This window comes from Cadophora gregata (assembly GCF_030347475.1).
Source record: "Cadophora gregata isolate MNR1 chromosome Unknown scaffold_2, whole genome shotgun sequence".
Lineage (NCBI taxonomy): Eukaryota > Fungi > Ascomycota > Leotiomycetes > Helotiales > Ploettnerulaceae > Cadophora > Cadophora gregata.
In genome coordinates, this window is record NW_026695925.1 from 1,602,660 (window position 1) to 1,622,249 (window position 19,590).

Genomic DNA, 19,590 nt, shown 5'->3' on the forward strand with positions numbered 1-19,590 from the left:
ATAAGAGAGTGTATCTTTGACAGACATAGCACCACGGCCTGTGCCAATACCCCGATACATTCGAGCTGACTCAGCGGCTTGTTCCTCTCCATGGTCTTCATCTTGGTGGGACGTCTCAACGATCGGAAATTCTGGTGAGTGTTCAGATGTTGGAGTGGCCGCATGAATTTTGTGATTCAGTGACGATCTTGAAAGTCTCGTATCACCAATACCAGGCTGATTACTCTCGGCAGTTTGGTCTGACTTTGTTGATTGGATTGGCAGATGTGTTGCATCATGGTTTTTGAGAGATTCAATCGATCCTCAGTCATTGTCCTTGATTCTGAACTCATCCCGCTATCTTCACTAGTCTTGTATTCCATGTCAAAAGGGCTTCCAGCCTCGTGGTTGGGCAGATTCTGACATTGTTGAGAAGCGAAGCTTCTCGTTGGATTGCGGAGATTGGAGCTGACTCTGAAGATATGTCAGTATCGCTACTCCGCATGATATCTGTGTCGTTCCTCTGTTTTATTGCTTGTATCTTTGCGTTGTACGAACGTTGATTGACGCGTTCGCCACTGTTGTCGTCGTCAATCAACTTGACTGTTTGCCTGGAAGATGATTGCCTGGGAACTAATCTCGTAAATTCTTATTAGTTCTCAGAGCCTTCGTCAACGGGTCCAGGGTGGCAATGTTTCAACTTACAATCGCTCGGATTATTTCAAACTGCAGTTTTCATCTTCTTTATAGTGTTGGGGTTTGCTTGGGATACGTTCAGCTTCGCCTGATATATACAGAAAACTAGATAAGCGAGGTTAGCTTGAGATGTCCTCACCGTCATAACTTCACTACTACTGCGCCAAGAAGTGGGTGAATATATTTTATGTAGCTACTGTGAAGTCCTGCATGATTTCAAGCAAAGCGGCGTGCAAAGTCGATGACATGTGCTCTTCTTCATGTCGCATCTGAGACCAATGGAACCGTCTGCCTAGGGATAGCAAAGAGCATTAGGGTATCACATAATTAAGTAACACTCGATACTATGAGAAGGAGCGATGCAAGGTTACTGATTCAATCTCTATGATGTGCAAATATACCCTACACGCCAATGGCCTCCTTATCCCAGTGCTGCTGGTACAAAACTCCTCCACACGATAAAACTGGCCCCTCTTGCACCCCTCTGGAGCCAAATACATTATGAACAATAACGGCTGCTCCCAAAGTTGAAGCAATCTAACAAGTCATGGAGTACGGCCTTGCGTAGCTTTACCGGGTGTCATGAACAAGATGGTTGTTTGACGCTAGTTAGAGCAGAGCATGACATCAAATTAGCTACAACCTAAGAAACAATTCGAAACTGTGATTATGGAAGGGGCACATATGTAATGCCTGAGCAAACATAATGAAGGCTGTGAGAAGACTACGAGAGACCTTGCCAGCCAAGAGACGTTTGCTCAGATATTGATAAATTATATAATAGCAACCTTAAGCAACAGCCGACTGCTTTTCGGTGCAAAGTAAGGCATTTATAAATGCGTGATATCAGAATTCAAATTTGAGGCAGAAGGGACACTTGCCTGCAATGCTTAGACGATCTCAAGTGGAAGAGACAGGTGAGATGAAGGATACAATTTCGACGTCCCACAAAACGTAGAGCTGCACGACATTGATAATGAAGAAGTCTCGCTCCTGTGCCAATGTATCCAATTCCCAGCATGGCTTGGAACGTGTTGAGGCTTTGGCCTGGAGACCATGATCCTTCAGAATCCTGCCGCGTGTCTTATCCCCCAGCTTCAACAGCAGAAAGCATCAAAATAAAACAAAGAATGAATAACAAGCAGTAGAATCAGTCTGCGGCCCAAATAAGCAAGTTTCCAAGGGTTGACCTATCCTCCATACTTATCCAATGTTTGGAGAGAGCAGCTGGCTTTGGCTTTATTGATTGACCGTTGACCAAATCCATGATTATTGAGTTCGTATGGAAGGGTAAGAGCTTCCCCACAGGCTTGCCTAAATACTCACAGGGCACAAACTATTCTCTCTAGGTAGTTTTACAACGGTCCAAGTCGTTTTATTCATTACCTAGACACTCCTAATTCAAGTATGATATCTTGGCACAGCCGCTAAAAATAGATCCGGAAATGTGGTGAGGAGTTGAAAACCGCTTTCTAGGGTGTAGTCAGAAGCCTCTTAGAAGATTGAGTTACCGTAAGAGATATTTCTCAAAGCTACTTAGGTATCGTTTTCTTCGTGTGGTGAACTTCTATCGCTGCCTTGGATTGTCAGTGAGTGTTTCGTTTCGGACGCTGCCCCTGTCAGGACTCAGGAGTCGTTCGAACGGCGCTAGCTCGAAGGGTGCTTTTAAGTGGGACCTTCAAGTCCAGGTGTTGTTCGTGAAGAGGAAGACACCTGGAACCATCAACGCACTCCACATTACCTAGATCTCACCCTTCACATCACCACGTTCAGCATCCCAGACATTAATGGGAGCTTCGATAACGACGCACATCTACTTCTCCTTACATCATATTCGACTTGCTGAGCTTTGAGCACAGTCGCGGGTCCACGGCGCCCCTCGCGCAGCGCAAACAATAAAGATGGCGCCTGCTTTGCCCATCAGATTCACGGAGCTCCTCCAGGTGAGCAACAAGCTCAAATCCAGCTGCGTTCAAATGTGAAGACTACTAATATCTGCCTGCAGTTAACCAGCTCTTCAGTTGGTGTAGACGTAAGTTGACCTGAGTTGGAGGTCTCTGCGGTCATGGGCGAGGCGCCCAGGCAGCTCCTTTTGGCAATCTTAAACTGACATCTACATCTATAGCAAGCATCAATTGGATTCAACTCATGTGTAAGTATTCCGAACTTCGCGGGCGATATTCAGAGCTGAGCTGACCCCTTACTCAAAGACCCTCGAATCCGATTCCTTCATCTGCGTCCGCGAACAGAAAGCGGGAGCCGCATCCCCTGAAGTCGTAATCATCGAACTCAAGAATGGCAGCAATGTCATCCGCAGACCCATCAAGGCCGATAGTGCCATCATGCACTGGACCAAGAATATCATTGCCTTGAAGGCTCAATCCCGGACGCTCCAGATCTTCGACCTCGGTCAGAAGCAAAAGCTGAAGTCGGCTACGATGAATGAGGATGTTGTGTTCTGGAAGTGGTTCAGCGAAACAACATTGGGTTTGGTCACAGATACCGCAGTCTACCACTGGGATGTCTTCGATCCAAACCAGGCATCTCCAGTTGAGGTCTTCAAGAGAAATCAGAACTTGACCGTAAGCAACAGCCCTGGCAGATAACCGTCGTCAATTCTAATCTATTTCTAGGGATGCCAAATCATCAACTACCGAGTTAGCGATGATGGAAAATGGATGGTGGTCGTTGGTATCACGCAGCAGCAAGGACGAGTTGTTGGTGCTATGCAACTATACTCTCGAGATCGTGCTATCAGTCAAGCTATCGAGGGTCATGCGGCGGCCTTCGGAACATTAAGACTCGAAGGTGCTCCCGCGGATACTAAGGTCTTCACATTCTCTGTTCGGACAGCCACAGGTGCCAAGCTGCACATTGTCGAGGTCGACCACCAGGCATCGAACCCGGTTTTCCCAAAGAAGGCTGTCGATGTGTACTTTCCGACAGAGGCTGTTAACGATTTCCCAGTTGCTATGCAAGTCTCGCAAAAGTACAGCATCATTTACCTGGTTACAAAGTATGGCTTCATCCACCTTTACGACTTGGAGAGTGGTACATGTATTTTCATGAACCGGATATCGAGTGAGACTATCTTCATCACAGCTTCGGATGCCGAGTCAGCTGGTATCGTGGTATGTATCACCTCTTCAGGTCTATGTCGTTATTATGCTGTTTTTCCTTTTGCACTATATGTCCTGTCATATCCTCAGAAAATGAACTTTCCCTTCACTGCACGTGAGAGGATAATTAGCTAATTTGATGACCAGGGAGTAAATCGTAAGGGCCAGGTCCTATCTGTTGCAGTTGATGAGACCACCATCATTCCATACCTTCTTCAGAATCCTGGCAACTCGGGTCTTGCAGTCAAGCTTGCATCAAGAGCTGGCCTACCTGGTGCGGACAATTTGTATGCACAACAGTTCGATCAATTGCTCAGCGCCGGAAACTACAACGAAGCTGCTAAGATTGCCGCCAACTCCCCTCGAGGCTTTCTTCGCACCCCTCAAACCATTGAGCGCTTCAAGAGCTTGCCAGCTGTTCCTGGACAATTATCTGTCATCCTTCAGTACTTCGGCATGCTTCTGGACAAGGGAACCCTGAACAAGCACGAAACCCTCGAGCTCGTTAGACCCGTTCTTGCCCAGAACCGAAAGCATCTGCTGGAGAAGTGGATGAAGGAGAATAAACTTGATTGCTCTGAGGAGTTGGGTGATGTTGTGAGACCACATGATTTGAACTTGGCCCTTAGCATTTACTTGCGTGCAAATGTTCCTCCCAAGGTTGTGGCTGCGTTTGCGGAAACCGGCCAATTCGATAAGATTCTCCCATACGCCACACAAGTGGGTTACCAGCCTGACTACGTTGTGCTTCTTCAGAATATCGTAAGTTGCTCTTACCATGACCCGAGTACACGTTTCTAACCCCATGGTAGGTACGAATTAACCCAGACAAAGCCACTGAGTTTGCTACCCAACTTGCAAACAGCGAAGGTGGTTCATTGGTTGATATTGAGCGAGTTGTCGATGTCTTCCAATCACAGGGCATGGTCCAGCCCGCCACGGCTTTTCTTCTAGATGCTCTCAAGGACAACAAGCCTGAGCAAGGCCATCTTCAGACACGTCTTCTTGAGATGAACCTTGTCAATGCTCCTCAAGTCGCTGATGCGATTTTGGGTAATGACATGTTCTCTCATTACGATAGAGCCCGCATTGCAGCTCTTTGCGAGCAAGCTGGCCTCTCTCAGCGTGCCTTGGAGCATTACGATGACCCGGAGGCTGTCAAGCGTGTGATTGTCAACATCGTAGCAACACCGAACTTCAACCAAGAATGGCTCAACGGGTTCTTTGGTCGATTGTCACTCGAGCAATCACTGGACTGCTTGGATGCCATGTTGAAGAGCAACATCCGGCAAAATCTCGGAGCTGTGGTACAAATCGCAACGAAATATTCGGATCTTCTAGGCCCAACTAGACTGATTGATTTATTCGAGAAGTACAAGACGTCTGAGGGACTTTTCTACTATCTCGGTAGCATCGTCAATCTTAGCGAGGACCAAGATGTTAACTTCAAGTACATCGAGGCTGCTACTAAGATGGGTCAATTTGCTGAGGTCGAGCGCATTTGTCGTGACAGTAACTACTACAACGCTGAAAAAGTTAAGAACTTCTTAAAAGAAGCCAAGCTGACTGAGCAACTGCCTCTGATCATCGTTTGCGACCGCTTCAACTTCATTCACGACTTGGTCCTTTATCTTTACCAGAACCAACAGTTTAAGTCTATTGAGGTCTACGTCCAGCGAGTGAACCCAGCCAGAACCCCGGCTGTCGTTGGTGGCTTGTTGGATGTTGATTGTGACGAGTCGATCATCAAGGGCCTTCTCCAAACTGTCAACCCGGCTTCGATTCCCATTGATGAACTTGTCTCCGAGGTTGAATCCCGGAATCGCCTCAAGATTCTCCTTCCCTTCTTGGAGGCTACATTGGCCGCTGGTAACCAGCAGCAAGCTGTTTACAATGCTCTTGCCAAGATCTATATTGACAGGTATGTTACATTTCTGCTTGTGGGTGATTGACTGCTATCAAACCTTGCGACGTCATCTAAGTAGTTGCTAACCCTGCTTCGCAAATAGCAACAATAACCCTGAGCGCTTCTTGAAGGAGAATGATCAATACGACACTCTGATCGTCGGTATGTGATCCATGGCATTGAACTGCATGTGTCAACAGTCTGCTTACACTTTCTCTCAGGAAAATATTGTGAGAAGCGTGATCCTAATCTTGCGGTAAAGTCCCCCCTCTAACTTCTTTCCATGCATTACCACATTCCTCCAGAATATTCAGCAATTCCCATGCTAATTATCCATCAGTACATTGCCTATAGCAAAGGCAACAATGACTTAGAACTCGTCAGCATCACAAACGACAACTCCATGTTCAAAGCGCAAGCGCGGTACCTTCTGGAGAGAGCTGATAATGAGCTGTGGTCGTTCGTCCTAAGTGCGAACAACATCCATCGTCGGTCTGTCGTCGATCAAGTAATTTCGACTGCCGTTCCCGAGTCCACGGAGCCCGACAAGGTCTCTGTTGCCGTTGCTTCTTTCTTGGCAGCAGATCTTCCCGTGGAGCTGATTGAGCTGTTGGAGAAGATCGTGCTTGAACCATCACCATTCAGGCACGTTTTCCATACTCTACCTGACAGATACAAACTAATCCATATTTGCAGTGATAATGAGAACCTCCAAAACCTCTTGATCTTGACCGCGACGAAAGCAGATAAAGGCCGTGTCATGGACTACATCCACCGACTAGACGCCTACAATGCCCCGGATATTGCCACGATTTGCGTCGAAGTTGGTCTTTTCGAGGAAGCCTTTGAGGTCTACAAGAAGATCAACGATCATAAAAGTGCAGCCAACGTCCTTGTCGAGCACGTTGTTAGTATCGATCGTGCCCAAGAGTACGCTGAGCGTGTTGAGCTTCCAGAGGTATGGAGCCGAGTTGCCAAGGCCCAGTTAGATGGTCTCCGTGTCAGCGATGGTATTACTTCATACATCCGCGCTGATGACCCAAGCAACTACAACGAAGTCATTGAGATTGCTACCCATGCAGGCAAGGATGATGACTTGATCAAGTATCTTCGAATGGCCCGCAAGACCCTCCGGGAACCACCCATCGATACTGCCTTGGCTTTCGCCTATGCCCGTACCGACCAACTCAGCGAATTGGAAGACTTCCTCAGAGGTACAAACGTCGCTGACGTCGAGGAGTCTGGTGACAAGGCCTATGCCGAAGGCTACCACCAAGCTGCCAAGATCTTCTTCACGAGCATCTCGAACTGGGCTAAGCTGGCAACAACTCTTGTTCATCTCGAAGACTACCAGGCTGCTGTTGAGTGTGCCCGCAAGGCAAATAACATCAAGGTCTGGAAGCAAGTCAACGCGGCATGTGTCGAGAAGAAGGAGTTCCGACTTGCTCAGATTTGCGGCTTGAACTTGATTGTTGATGCCGAGGAATTGCAGGATCTGGTCAAGCAATATGAGCATAATGGCTATTTCGACGAGCTGATCACTCTCCTCGAGCAAGGCTTGGGTCTAGGTACGTTCGTTCCTTCCTTATGTTTTGATTCTCTCCACCCCCTTGCCCCTTCCCATTTAGCATTGCTCCTTCTGTATCATTCCCGGACGCAACAAGAAGCACAAGGACGGACCCAACCACCTCAAGATGGTTGCTGCTGCTCAAGCAGCTGAGACTGGCTCTTATCCGGTCTCACACCACTACAACTCGACTTTTTGGAGAATCGGGAGCCCCGATTCGGACGCATTCTTAGCTTCTCAAAAGTTCTTATCGACGGCGTCCATTAGCATGACTACACTTGGACTGTCGCTATCTCAGAAGTACTTTCGGACGCTGTCTGACCTCACTGGACCACGATTCGAACTTCTGGACTTTCCTTGTCACTAACATCCAACATCATCGCTATCACTGTCGCCTCCTGTTTCACTACTAACGATTTATCTCTAGAACGCTGTCATATGGGAATTTTTACGGAACTAGGCATCGCCTTGTCCAAATACCACCCAGATCGTGTGATGGAGCACTTGAAGCTTTTCTGGAGTCGTATCAACATTCCGAAGATGCTTCGCGCCACCGAGGATGCTCATCTCTGGCCAGAGTTGGTTTTTCTGTACTGCCACTACGACGAATGGGACAATGCAGCTCTTGCCATGATGGAACGCGCTACTGATGCCTGGGAGCACCACTCCTTCAAAGACATTGTCGTCAAAGTTGCAAATTTGGAGATCTACTATCGAGCTCTCAACTTCTATCTTCAAGAGCAGCCTTCTCTCCTGACCGATCTGCTTCAAGCTTTGACACCCCGCATTGACGTCAACCGCGTTGTGAAGATGTTCGAGAAGTCGGACAATATTCCTCTTATCAAGCCATTCCTCCTCAATGTTCAATCTCAGAACAAGAAGATTGTCAATAGCGCCATCAATGACTTATTGATCGAGGAAGAGGACTACAAGACCCTGCGTGATTCTGTTGAGAATTATGACAATTACGACCCTGTCGAGTTGGCTCAACGTCTCGAGCGTCATGACTTGGTATTCTTCCGCCAGATTGCTGCCAACATCTACCGGAAGAATAAGCGTTGGGAGAAGTCAATTGCCCTTTCTAAGCAAGACAAGCTGTTCAAGGATGCCATTGAAACCGCTGCTATGTCTGGCAAGTCAGACGTTGTTGAGGAATTGTTGAGATATGTACGTACACCGGAGACAGAAAGATAAGACCCCTCGCTAACCTAGAACACAGTTCGTCGATATTGGAAGCCGTGAGTGCTACGTCGGCATGCTCTATGCTTGCTACGATCTCATCCCGATTCACGTCGTCCTGGAAATCTCATGGCGTCATGGTCTTACTGACTACACGATGCCCTTCATGATCAACTATCTTGCTCAACAGAGTTCGACTATCGAGATCTTGAAGAAGGACAACGAGGAACGCAAGTTGCGTGAGAAATCACAAGAGAAGGAGGAGAGCAATGCTCCTATCCTTGGAGGTAATCGACTTATGATCACTGCTGGCTCAGCAGGCGGACGTCAGTCACCAGCTCCCTTCGCCCAGACAAACGGATTTGCGCCACAACCAACTGGCTATGGTGGATTTTAAGGTTGGGGGATGACAGGTACAAATTTACATAATGACGGAGCATCTGGGGGTGTACCTTTTCTGGTTTTGACAGCGGGGGTTATTCTTGGGGTTCATGTCTCATATTTCCCATCATGACTGTAGTTGTATGGCCTCCGTGCATTGGGTGGTTTCCTGACAAGGTCCACCGGATGGGGCACACCTGTAACTGATAGGAGCGTTCGTACTTTGCGTTTTCTAGATTCTCTGATGTATTCTGAAAAGCCCTTTTTCACACATGTCCAGCATACTTTTGCACGATTGCCCTTTCGACATGTGAGTAGCAGGTTTACGACAGGGTCACTCGACTCAGAGAAACCTTCCAGTCATGCTAGATCCACCAGCGAGCGTGATAAATATTCACATGGCTTACACTTGCTCGCCTGCTTCAGACCTGACTCCATTGAGGTATTTCTTTCGAGCGGCTATAGTCGGTAGCAAATGGATGCACGGCGGAAATACATGTGTTAGTAGTGCTCCAATCTGCTCGCATCATCTCAGCCTCGCTCGTCTCATCCTTGCAGAGTGCTGCCGAACTCGGCGCCTGGTGGAGAAATTTGCACACGGCTGTTATGCTTCACATGAGGTAACAGGAAAAAATATCTCGAGGCTTGCTTCCAACAGCTTAGCTCTTGGCTGTGACCCTTGGCGTGTGACTCCATTCGATAACTGCACCGACAAAGAAACTTCTGCCAGGAACATGATTGACCATCAGTACAGTACTGTAGGTTAGTACCTAGTCTTCCACGACAGTCTACTCGCCCATCCAGTTTTCGGCAACCCTCCGATGTAATTTTCCCCCTTTAGTTTCTTTTCATCTCGCAGATGTAAAAAGTTTTTGCAGCATCAATTTCTGGATTTGCGCGGACTTCTTTTGTTCGTGGATATGATCACCGGATAGTTACATCTGCCTCAGCACTGACAGATACACACTTGAACGGATAGCAGCAGATCAGTTATAATGAAATACTTGGAATACTTGGCAGTAGATCTCCAAGTCTCCACTGTGCTGTATCAGCTGTGTCTATCTATATCTCTGTTTTGTTTGACTGTGAGCCCGCCGAGCATTGTGCTCCAACACATATGTCATAGCTTCAGAAGCTTATCGCGGGAGGGGGGGGAGTTCCACTGAGTGCCATTATCGCCAGCCAGGGCCAGGAGGTCCCCGCCTGTTGCAGCGATCCCCGGCAATGAAACTCAATTACAGCATACTGCAGATGCACGGAAACTTCAGATCTGCGTGCGACTCGCCAGATCTTGCATACCTACTGTATTGCCATATCGGGCGACTGTGATTGGCTCCGGGCCAAAGAAGTGTCATATTGTGAGTAGCTAGGTATGCGGGTAGCGTGGGCGTGGGACTCGGGAGTGGGAGTGGGAGTGGGTGGAGAATGCCTAACGAAGTAAGATACAGTAGGAACCTTGAAAGCAAAGCCAGGGGCGGCCAGCAGGGCTCGACAGGGCAAGTAAATACAGTAAGGTAAGGTAAATTTATGTCAGTAATCAGGGCACGGGCACGGGCACGGGCACGAGCACGAGCACCGTACAGCAACCCCACCGACTGACTAGGTAGGGTAGCTCGGTACAGTAGGTACCTTACCTCACCTTCCATACCCTACCTACAACCAAGCCTACCTTCCTACCTATTGTACGACCCAGCCCACGCCCAAGACCAAGGCTGGCCAAACCAAAACACAGCTTCCATACGGAGGTACCACGAAACTAATCCTACCTCAAGGTAGGTAATTACTGACGCCGAGCGAACGGCAGGCAAGGTTTGGTTGAGAGACAGGACACACCAAGATCAGATCAGACAAGCTAGGACTCGACTAGGACCAGAGGCAGGAGCAGGACAGCACTGCACTGCACTGCACAGGATAAAATAGATAAAACTCCCAGGTCCCCCTCCAGCTTGAACCATTTCCTCGTCCTTGTATCATTCTCGTTCTCGTTCTCGTTCTCATTCTCATCAACTCGAGCTGCCCCTCCTCCATCGCCATACAATTACTCCCTACCTGCACCCTGTCAACACCGCTTATCCGGGTTGGGTTGAGTTGATCCCAACCAGCTACTTGGTAGCGTTGCTGGAGAAGCTCTGTTCGAATCAGCTCAATCTAATCCAATCCAATTGACCCCTCATCCATTCCTCCCCACCCACCACGGTGTCCGGTTGAGCTCGGCTCTTCGCTCCCTATTGCAGCGCAGCCGGCGCCCGCATAGCTTGCCTTGGTTGCATTGTCAACACCCAAGCTCCGTTCATTGTTCACTGCTCGTTCCTTTCCTCCTGTCCCCAAAACACCACTGCAATCATGACGGACAACCACGATCCCAATGGCGCTTACAGCGAGGTCTTTGAGGAGGGCAAGGACTCGCAGCAATCGCAAAACATTCACCGCATCCGCGCCAATTCTAGTATCATGCAACTGAAGAAGATCCTCGGTGAGTACAGGTCCGGGCCAGCTCTTGGCTTGTTGTAGAAGCTCTTCCTGCGAAATCCATTGTGCTAACCTGGAGTCTTGGGACGTTACAGTGGCCAATCGAGGAGAAATCCGTAAGTACATCCTTTTCCCATATCTGCTGTGCGAGGGTACGAGGCTGACTCTGTGTAGCTATTCGTGTATGTGCCCTGCTTTGCGGGGTAGCCATGAGCAAGTTGCTAATCTCTGCGTTTGATTCTCTAGATCTTCCGTACTGTAAGTGCCAGCTCTGACCGCCTCTTTTGGAGCTTTGTGAGCTTTTCTGCAGCTGCTGACTCGCAATCAGGCCCACGAACTTTCACTCCAGACCGTCGCAGTCTTCAGGTACCAATTGGAAAGTTGGCGATGCATACGCGGGGCTAACGGGTTGGCAGTTATGAGGACCGACTTAGCATGCACAGACAGAGTCAGTAAACCCTCCTACAATCAACCTCTACGATCAATTGCTAATTGTGTTTCTTCGTGCAGAAGCCGATGAAGCTTATGTTATCGGAAAGCGCGGACAATATACTCCAGTTGGTGCTTACCTGGCGGGGGACGAGATCATCAAGATTGCCCTGCAACATGGAGTCCAGATGATTCATCCTGGTATGGAATCTATACCTCCCTACCAGTGTATATTCTAACCTTCCACCCAGGTTACGGATTCCTGTCCGAAAATGCAGAATTTGCTCGAAATGTTGAGAAGGCTGGCCTCATCGTATGTTACTTTTACATGTGATTCCTTTTGGCTTCTTGCTAACGTTTGCTTGCAGTTTGTCGGACCTTCCCCGGAAGTTATCGATTCGCTTGGCGACAAGGTCTCTGCGAGAACCCTTGCTATCAAGGCCGGCGTGCCAGTCGTTCCTGGAACCGAGGGAGCAGTCGACAAATTCGAAGATGTGAAGAAGTTTACTGATGAATATGGATTCCCGATTATTATCAAGGCAGCATATGGAGGCGGTGGACGTGGTATGAGAGTTGTCCGAGAGCAGAAGGACTTGGAAGATTCCTTCCAGAGAGCCACCTCTGAGGCCAAATCTGCTTTTGGCAATGGCACTGTCTTTGTGGAGCGATTCCTCGACAAGCCCAAGCACATCGAGGTTCAACTTCTGGGAGACAACCATGGAAACATCGTTCATTTGTATGAGCGTGATTGTTCCGTCCAGCGAAGACATCAAAAGGTGGTCGAACTTGCCCCCGCCAAGGATCTCCCGGCCGATGTCAGAGACAACCTCTTAAAAGATGCTGTAAAGCTCGCCAAGTCAGTCAACTACCGTAATGCTGGAACTGCGGAGTTCTTGGTTGACCAAAAGAACCGCTACTACTTCATCGAGATCAACCCTCGTATCCAGGTCGAGCACACCATCACTGAGGAGATCACTGGCATTGATCTTATTGCCGCTCAGATCCAAATCGCTGCAGGCGCCACATTGGCTCAGCTTGGACTTACCCAGGACCGAATCTCTACCCGAGGTTTTGCTATCCAGTGCCGTATCACGACGGAAGACCCTGCAAAGGGTTTCTCGCCAGATACCGGAAAGATTGAGGTTTACAGATCGGCTGGTGGTAATGGTGTCAGATTGGATGGTGGAAATGGATTTGCAGGTGCAATCATTACTCGTGAGTCTTCCTTGATTTAGCTACCGTGTACGGACTGTTCGTCGACGATCATGCTCTGTTATGAGAGTTCTGAGAGACTTTTGTGATATCTGTTGGCTTCATTTCATGCTCGGATACCTAGCCGGTCTTTCTTCATTTGCTAACATGCAGACTAGCCCACTACGACTCTATGCTTGTGAAATGCACTTGCCATGGTTCTACCTATGAAATCGCTCGCCGCAAGATGCTTCGTGCATTGGTCGAATTCCGCATCCGTGGTGTCAAAACCAATATACCTTTCTTGGCATCTCTTCTCACCCATCCAACATTCATCGAAGGCACTTGCTGGACTACTTTTATTGACGATACGCCTGAGCTTTTCGATCTTGTTGGCAGTCAAAACCGTGCCCAGAAGCTAGTAAGTCTCACATTTTCCCCAGCCGCGAACCAAACCGTTGTTCGGTAAATGCTCATAAGATCAGTTGCTAACCCGATGGCCAGCTCGCGTATCTTGGTGATGTTGCCGTCAATGGTAGCAGTATTAAGGGACAGATCGGTGAGCCCAAATTCAAGGGCGACATCATCATGCCTGAGCTCTTCGATGATGCTGGAAAGAAGATCGATACCAGTGTTCCATGCCAGAAGGGATGGAGAAACATTATTGTTGAGGAGGGCCCAGAGGCTTTCGCGAAGGCTGTCCGAAAGAATAAGGGATGCCTACTCATGGATACGACTTGGCGTGATGCTCACCAGTCGCTTCTCGCTACGCGTGTGAGAACAGTTGACCTGTTGAACATCGCTAAGGAAACCAGCCATGCTTACAGCAACCTCTACAGTCTCGAGTGCTGGGGTGGTGCCACTTTCGATGTTGCCATGCGTTTCCTCTATGAAGATCCATGGGACAGACTCCGGAAGATGCGAAAGTTGATTCCCAACATCCCCTTCCAAATGTTGCTCCGTGGCGCCAATGGAGTGGCGTACTCATCGCTACCAGACAATGCAATCTTCCACTTCTGTGAGCAAGCAAAGAAGCAGTAAGTAGCGTTCCCAATCCAAGCGAGTTCTTCTACTTAGATGCGCCCGATACTGACCTCGGCTAGCGGAGTGGATATTTTCAGAATTTTCGATGCCTTGAATGATATTGCACAACTTGAGGTTGGTATCAAGGCTGTGCACAAGGCCGGCGGTGTTGTTGAAGGAACGGTGTGCTTCAGTGGCGACATGCTTGTGAGTTTATAGGGTTTCTATTCACATTTCCCCCAGACTTTCGAAGTACTAGTGTACATTTGTGCGCCGAGCGTAAAAGGTATGATATCCAACTCCAATGTCAGGACTTCATTTCAGGACATTTTGGGACCTCTCTGGAAATAGCAGGACCTTGTTGAGCCCGGCTCAGACAACTCCTTGCTCATGTGGCCGCCTCAGTAGCCATGGCAGGGCTCTTTCCATCTCGACTGGATGTACCTTCCTCTGAAGGTGGGCAAGCATTTAGGGGCATTTCCCTCATCTTGCACCCTCATTCATCCTCAACTTACATCATCGGCCTCAATCTCTTCACCACCAGAGCATCAAAAGCCCAGGGCAATTGAGCTTCTGCCACCTACAGCATCCGTCTACAGCACTCAACTCAGAGTCGTCAGCCCAGGTCAACTGAGTTTCGGTCTCTGTATACAGCACACAGCTCATTGTCAGATGCTCAGGGCAATTGAAAATGGCGCCCTCTACTACCGATATCATTGTCTTCATGGTTTGGCTCTGCTGGAGATGTCTATCACTCTCTCCGGCTAATCGGAAGAACCCAACCTTTGCTTCGATCATTCCAACTCAAGAAGTGCTTCACGAGCTTTTCGGACGGCGTATGATCAGCTTCGCCCCCGATCTACTCCGAGTCGTTCAGTCCACGACGCCACCTAGCATTTTGTTCTTCAAGAGCTTGCCGTCCAACTTCACCAAGATCTGGGGTGTATATGTACTTGTGCTGGAAAAAGTGGGCCATCGACCTCTGCTCTACATTGGCTGTGGAACCGAGAAGCGCAGCGGTGTCATCACGCGCATGGGACAGTGCAATTGCGGAGAGAACTTTCCGAGCAACGTGAAGCGTGCTGTTGATGAGGGATATGTCATAACCCACAAAGGCCTTCTCTGCTGGATGCCACTCCCACCTGCGTCTCTAAGAGTTCCGCTTCGCGCCTTATTTCTCCTCCTCGAAGCTTCATTCACACTCTTCTTCTGGTCAATGAGAAACCGAAGCAAGACCTACAAAGGGTACCCTAATCTCTGTCCGTGGGCTGCAGAGACTCTGGAATATGATGGATTGTGTGGACATCTCTCTCTGCTGGAACAGATTCACGAGTCTGATCAGATTCTCACTGCTGAGGAAATCGATGCAATCGAGGCAGAGCGAAAGCTTCGTAACAGTCGTCGAGATGCTGCAACTCGCGGTCCAGAGCGGATTGCCCTTGACAATAAAAACAAAAGAGAAAAAGCATTGGCTGAGGAGAAATTCAAATGCAACATCTGCAACGTCAAGTTTGGCGCAGGAAATCAACTGAGAAATCACAAAGGCACCCAAGGTCACAAGAACAAGGCTGCTGGTATCGTCAAGGTTGTCAAGAATCCAGCGGCTAAAGAGCGTCACAACAATAATTCTCACTACGAAGAGATATCATTGTGCGACATGTGACTACACAGGAAAGACTCAACAGAAACTCAACTATCATCTTGGTACGGCAAAGCATGCAAACGCGGCTGCTTTGGCCGAGTCGGGCTCTTAGCTCGACTTTCCCGTACAATGATTCAAGTTTTGGAGTGATCAGACGCCGTCTGATAGCCATTCTTACCATGGGAATATTTGAGCCGGGCTCAGTAACCTACCGCTTGGACTCTGTTGCACTCGCTTGCCCGGGGCAGCTGAACTTGCGAATAATCGATAGTCATCTCATTGTGTCATTACAGGATCATCTTTCATGTACTAATTACCCGCCCAGAATCCCAACAAGAAGTACAACCTTGAGTACTACTTGAACCTGGTCGATGAACTTGTTGCCCTCAAGATCCACATTCTTGGAATCAAGGACATGGCTGGCGTTTGTAAGTTCACCCTGAAAACCGGATAATGTGATTACTGACTCTTGTGTCAGTGAAACCAAAAGCTGCGACTCTCCTCATTGGCGCCATTCGCAAGAAGTATCCAGATCTTCCCATTCATGTTCACACCCATGATTCCGCTGGAACAGGTGTTGCCTCGATGGTTGCATGTGCAAACGCTGGTGCCGATGCTGTTGACACTGCAACTGATTCCATGAGCGGAATGACCAGTCAGCCATCTGTTGGTGCAGTCTTGGCTTCTCTGGAAGGTTCCGATCTCTATCCGGGCCTCAACGTTCATCATGTCCGCGCGATTGACACCTACTGGGCTCAGTTGCGTTTGCTCTACTCGCCTTTTGAAGCTGGCCTCAGTACGTAGAACCTTTCTCATAAAGTGCTTCTTGACTAACATTCTCTCAGATGGACCCGACCCAGAAGTGTACGAACACGAGATCCCTGGAGGTCAATTGACGAATATGATGTTCCAAGCCTCTCAACTTGGTCTTGGTGCTCAATGGGCTGAGACCAAGAAGGCCTACGAACAAGCAAATGACTTACTGGGCGACATCGTCAAAGTTACTCCAACATCGAAGGTAGTTGGCGATTTAGCTCAGTTCATGGTCTCCAACAAGCTTAACTTCGATGACGTTCAAAAGAAGGCTGGCGAGCTTGATTTCCCAGGATCAGTTCTCGAGTTCTTCGAAGGTCTCATGGGCCAGCCATACGGAGGATTCCCCGAACCCCTCAGAACAAATGCCCTTCGTGGTAGACGCAAGCTTGATAAGCGACCTGGTCTGACCTTGGAGCCTCTCGATCTTGCAAAGATCAAGAAGGATATTTACAACAAGTACGGAAGTGTTACCGAATGTGATGTCGCCAGCTACGCCATGTACCCCAAGGTGTTCGAAGATTACCGCACTTTTATCCAAAAGTATGGTGATCTGAGTGTCCTACCAACTAGATACTTCTTGTCAAAGCCAGAGATTGGAGAGGAATTCCACGTTGAGCTTGAGAAGGGCAAGGTCCTCATCTTAAAGCTTCTTGCCGTTGGTCCTTTGTCGGATACCACTGGCCAGAGAGAGGTTTTCTACGAGATGAATGGTAACTATGCCATCTCGATTGTCAGAATGAGTGCTAACGATTTGTAGGCGAGGTTCGTCAAGTCACAGTCGATGATAATAACGCTGCTGTTGAGAATACCAGCAGACCCAAGGCCGATCCTGGAGACAGCAGCCAAGTTGGAGCACCTATGTCTGGTGTTGTTGTTGAGATTCGTGTCAAGGACGGTGGCGAGGTCAAGAAGGGTGATCCAATTGCTGTCCTGAGCGCAATGAAGATGGTGAGTTTGCCCTATGTCTTGGAAATGCGGAATGCTAATACAATGGACAGGAAATGGTTATCTCCGCGCCCCACGCTGGCAAGGTCGGTTCCATCCAGATCAAGGAGGGTGACTCGGTCGGAGGATCAGATCTTATCTGTAAGATTGTCAAGCCAGGTGACAAGTAGATATTTTGAGCGTCTTTTGGAGCATGGGGAAATGGGCTGAAGGAAACGAAGTGGATGATGATGAATAGACGATACGAGCAGCAGTCTTAAGGATTTGCTTGTTGATTGGAAGGTTATAACACGTTCTTACTTGACCTAGTCATGATTACTCGCGCACCCATTCAGTCTGTCAATGAATGATATCAATAACTTTCTCTATATACTGTATCGAAAAACTGCTTTTTTTTCAGCATCAAATGTGGTCTCGGGAGCATCTATAATTGAACGACACTCGGGAGGACACAACAAGCATCTCACACAGCACAGCAATGAATTTAAATGGATCTCGGAACTCCAGTCACGGCCCCTTCTGGGAATGCAAGAAAGTTTTGTTGCAAGTCGCAGGCCGCCCTCTTTGTCGCCCTTTTCGGACTTCTCTACCGCCCTCTCGCCGTCCACCAATCATCTTCTGGCAACGCGCATGAGGGCGGTCTTTGTTGCACGCCGCGGAGGTGAGTTGGCCTCCCACATTCCTCACCCCGCCTCTGGAAAGCTCGTTTCTCGAAAATTTGGAGGTGAAGATGAGGTGGTGTTGACTTGAAATTGTGGGTCAGGGGAGATGATCGAGCGCTAGAGGTTTCCATCGAAGGAGAAACCGTTTCAGCGAAATTTGCGGGTTTGAGGGCGGGTTTTGACAGTTTGAATGATGAAAAACAGATGTAGAGAAGTGAGCCTTTGGAAAGGCTTATGCTCGGTACTGCCTGGTGTGGGAGGGCGAGATTTACGGGTTGTGATTGGATGATCTGAGAACATCAAGAGCATGTACTCGAGTACAGTACTTACGTCCCCAGTGCCCCACAAGCATCATAGACAATTTAGCATTTCTTCGTCACAATCCAAGAGCTGACAAGCTGTTGGACAATGTATTTTCATAGTCAGCAAAGTCACGAATTCCTAACAAATCTCACGTGTACGATTTCCCAAAGTCAGCAAGATCTACACATCCAAAGGACGAGACCCCGCGATCGCACTAACACGGGAAGCTCCTCAACTACTCGTCATGACTTGCTCACCGTGGAAAGGCTCTTTGTTTCACAGACCCTCGTCACGCAAGGAGCATGTGCCCTTCAAATTCCGAGAGTTTGATTGGGCTTTCGAGCTCGATTACTGTGGACGATCTGAATCGGAAGTCTTGTCCTTCTAAGGGTCTGGGGGAGGTGTGGAGGGGTAGGTTTTTGCCGGTTTGGGTATGGACCGAAGGGTTTTGGTTGGTTAAGAAGAAGGGATCATGCCATTTGTGAGGGGTAAGTTCTACCTCTATGTACGAGGCTGAGTGTATTGGATGCGCGATGATGGGCAGGCGAGATGGATGAGTAGGCCGGTTGATCAACGTCATTATTAATGCTTTTCATGGATTGGGATTGGAGTGGATTGCAAGAACGCTATTGTGAGGCATGGCCTCCTCCGGTATGTACTGGGAGGGGAAAGATAGGTGATATATGAGTGACCTCCCCTCACTTTTCTGATCTATGTGTATTCTACACACCCTCTACAATTTTCATACCAATTCCATATCTATCTTCAGCGTTCACACAAGAATTCATCAGTTCGAATCAATCTCAATCTTCAATATGGCCTCATCAGGAAAGACTACTGCTGTCACTGGAGGAACTGGTATCGAGTCCACACCAGCCAATAACGTTGGAGGTACCGATACCGCCAGAAGGGTCAGTGCAATCAGCATTTTTTTTTACCAAATACTTCCAAGTCCCATGTGCAAGATCCGAGCCTGACATGTCCTCTGTTCAGAACTCGAACACTCTCTTTTCAGGTCTCATGAACCAGAAGCGAAATAGCCAAGATGCCAACGCCCAAGCACGACGAGAGAGCTTCAATGATATGAAGCCTGCTACAGGAGTGATTGGGAAGATGTGGAACAGGTACGACCATTGAATACATCTAATTACAAAAGGTTATCAGGCTGACATGTGTTACCTTAGCTTCACCTCCGGATCATCACCAAAGTAGACTTTCCGAGCTTTCATGGAAGGGGATAGGGACAGAACGGAGATGATTGTACGATTCTATTATGTTTCGAT

At 48.5% G+C, this 19,590-nt stretch overlaps 3 protein-coding genes across 4 annotated transcripts; all 3 read left to right on the top strand.

Moving 5' to 3' along the window:
• The first annotated feature begins 1,043 nt into the window (after nt 1–1,043).
• Nucleotides 1,044–9,982, top strand: ONS95_007814 (uncharacterized protein). Of its 2 annotated transcripts, none has more exons than XM_058501336.1 (12): nt 1,044–2,618; nt 2,681–2,707; nt 2,801–2,827; nt 2,886–3,257; nt 3,309–3,806; nt 3,942–4,556; nt 4,607–5,715; nt 5,804–5,862; nt 5,922–5,956; nt 6,041–7,268; nt 7,695–8,434; nt 8,487–9,982. In XM_058501336.1, exons 1-12 carry the CDS (start codon nt 2,577–2,579, stop codon nt 8,841–8,843), a joined length of 5,109 nt encoding a protein of 1,702 aa, XP_058362655.1. In that variant the 5' UTR covers nt 1,044–2,576; the 3' UTR covers nt 8,844–9,982. The 2 variants fall into 2 exon arrangements, with proteins under 2 accessions (XP_058362655.1, XP_058362656.1); XM_058501337.1 differs by having other exon boundaries at nt 6,041–6,345; nt 6,397–8,434.
• Nucleotides 9,983–10,321: 339 nt separating this feature from the next.
• PYC1 (pyruvate carboxylase) lies at nt 10,322–18,365 on the top strand. The gene is made up of 17 exons (XM_058501338.1): nt 10,322–11,300; nt 11,392–11,412; nt 11,471–11,478; nt 11,543–11,554; nt 11,625–11,662; nt 11,713–11,744; nt 11,807–11,926; nt 11,977–12,038; nt 12,094–12,940; nt 13,096–13,337; nt 13,421–13,953; nt 14,020–14,146; nt 15,907–16,009; nt 16,060–16,377; nt 16,427–17,107; nt 17,155–17,345; nt 17,396–18,365. Exons 1-17 carry the CDS (start codon nt 11,171–11,173, stop codon nt 17,510–17,512), a joined length of 3,582 nt encoding a protein of 1,193 aa, XP_058362657.1. The 5' UTR covers nt 10,322–11,170; the 3' UTR covers nt 17,513–18,365.
• A 757-nt stretch (nt 18,366–19,122) lies between these two features.
• ONS95_007817 (uncharacterized protein) lies at nt 19,123–19,519 on the top strand (the record flags this gene model as incomplete). Its single annotated transcript, XM_058501339.1, has 3 exons — nt 19,123–19,218; nt 19,301–19,431; nt 19,492–19,519. The coding sequence occupies 3 exons, from the start codon at nt 19,123–19,125 to the stop codon at nt 19,517–19,519; spliced, it is 255 nt and encodes an 84-aa protein (XP_058362658.1).
• Between the last annotated feature and the right edge of the window lie 71 nt (nt 19,520–19,590).

What these genes read in the sequence shown, in the direction of transcription:
- ONS95_007814 (XM_058501336.1), top strand. Translation starts at nt 2,577, where the DNA reads ATGGCGCCTGCTTTGCCCATCAGATTCACGGAGCTCCTCCAG. An exon ending in AGAGAAATCAGAACTTGACC is followed by an intron (nt 3,258 to 3,308) that starts GTAAGCAACAGC and finishes ATCTATTTCTAG; the next exon opens with GGATGCCAAATCATCAACTA. An exon ending in TTGTGCTTCTTCAGAATATC is followed by an intron (nt 4,557 to 4,606) that starts GTAAGTTGCTCT and finishes ACCCCATGGTAG; the next exon opens with GTACGAATTAACCCAGACAA.
- PYC1 (XM_058501338.1), top strand. Translation starts at nt 11,171, where the DNA reads ATGACGGACAACCACGATCCCAATGGCGCTTACAGCGAGGTCTTTGAG. An exon ending in CAGACCGTCGCAGTCTTCAG is followed by an intron (nt 11,663 to 11,712) that starts GTACCAATTGGA and finishes ACGGGTTGGCAG; the next exon opens with TTATGAGGACCGACTTAGCA. An exon ending in TGCAGGTGCAATCATTACTC is followed by an intron (nt 12,941 to 13,095) that starts GTGAGTCTTCCT and finishes CATGCAGACTAG; the next exon opens with CCCACTACGACTCTATGCTT.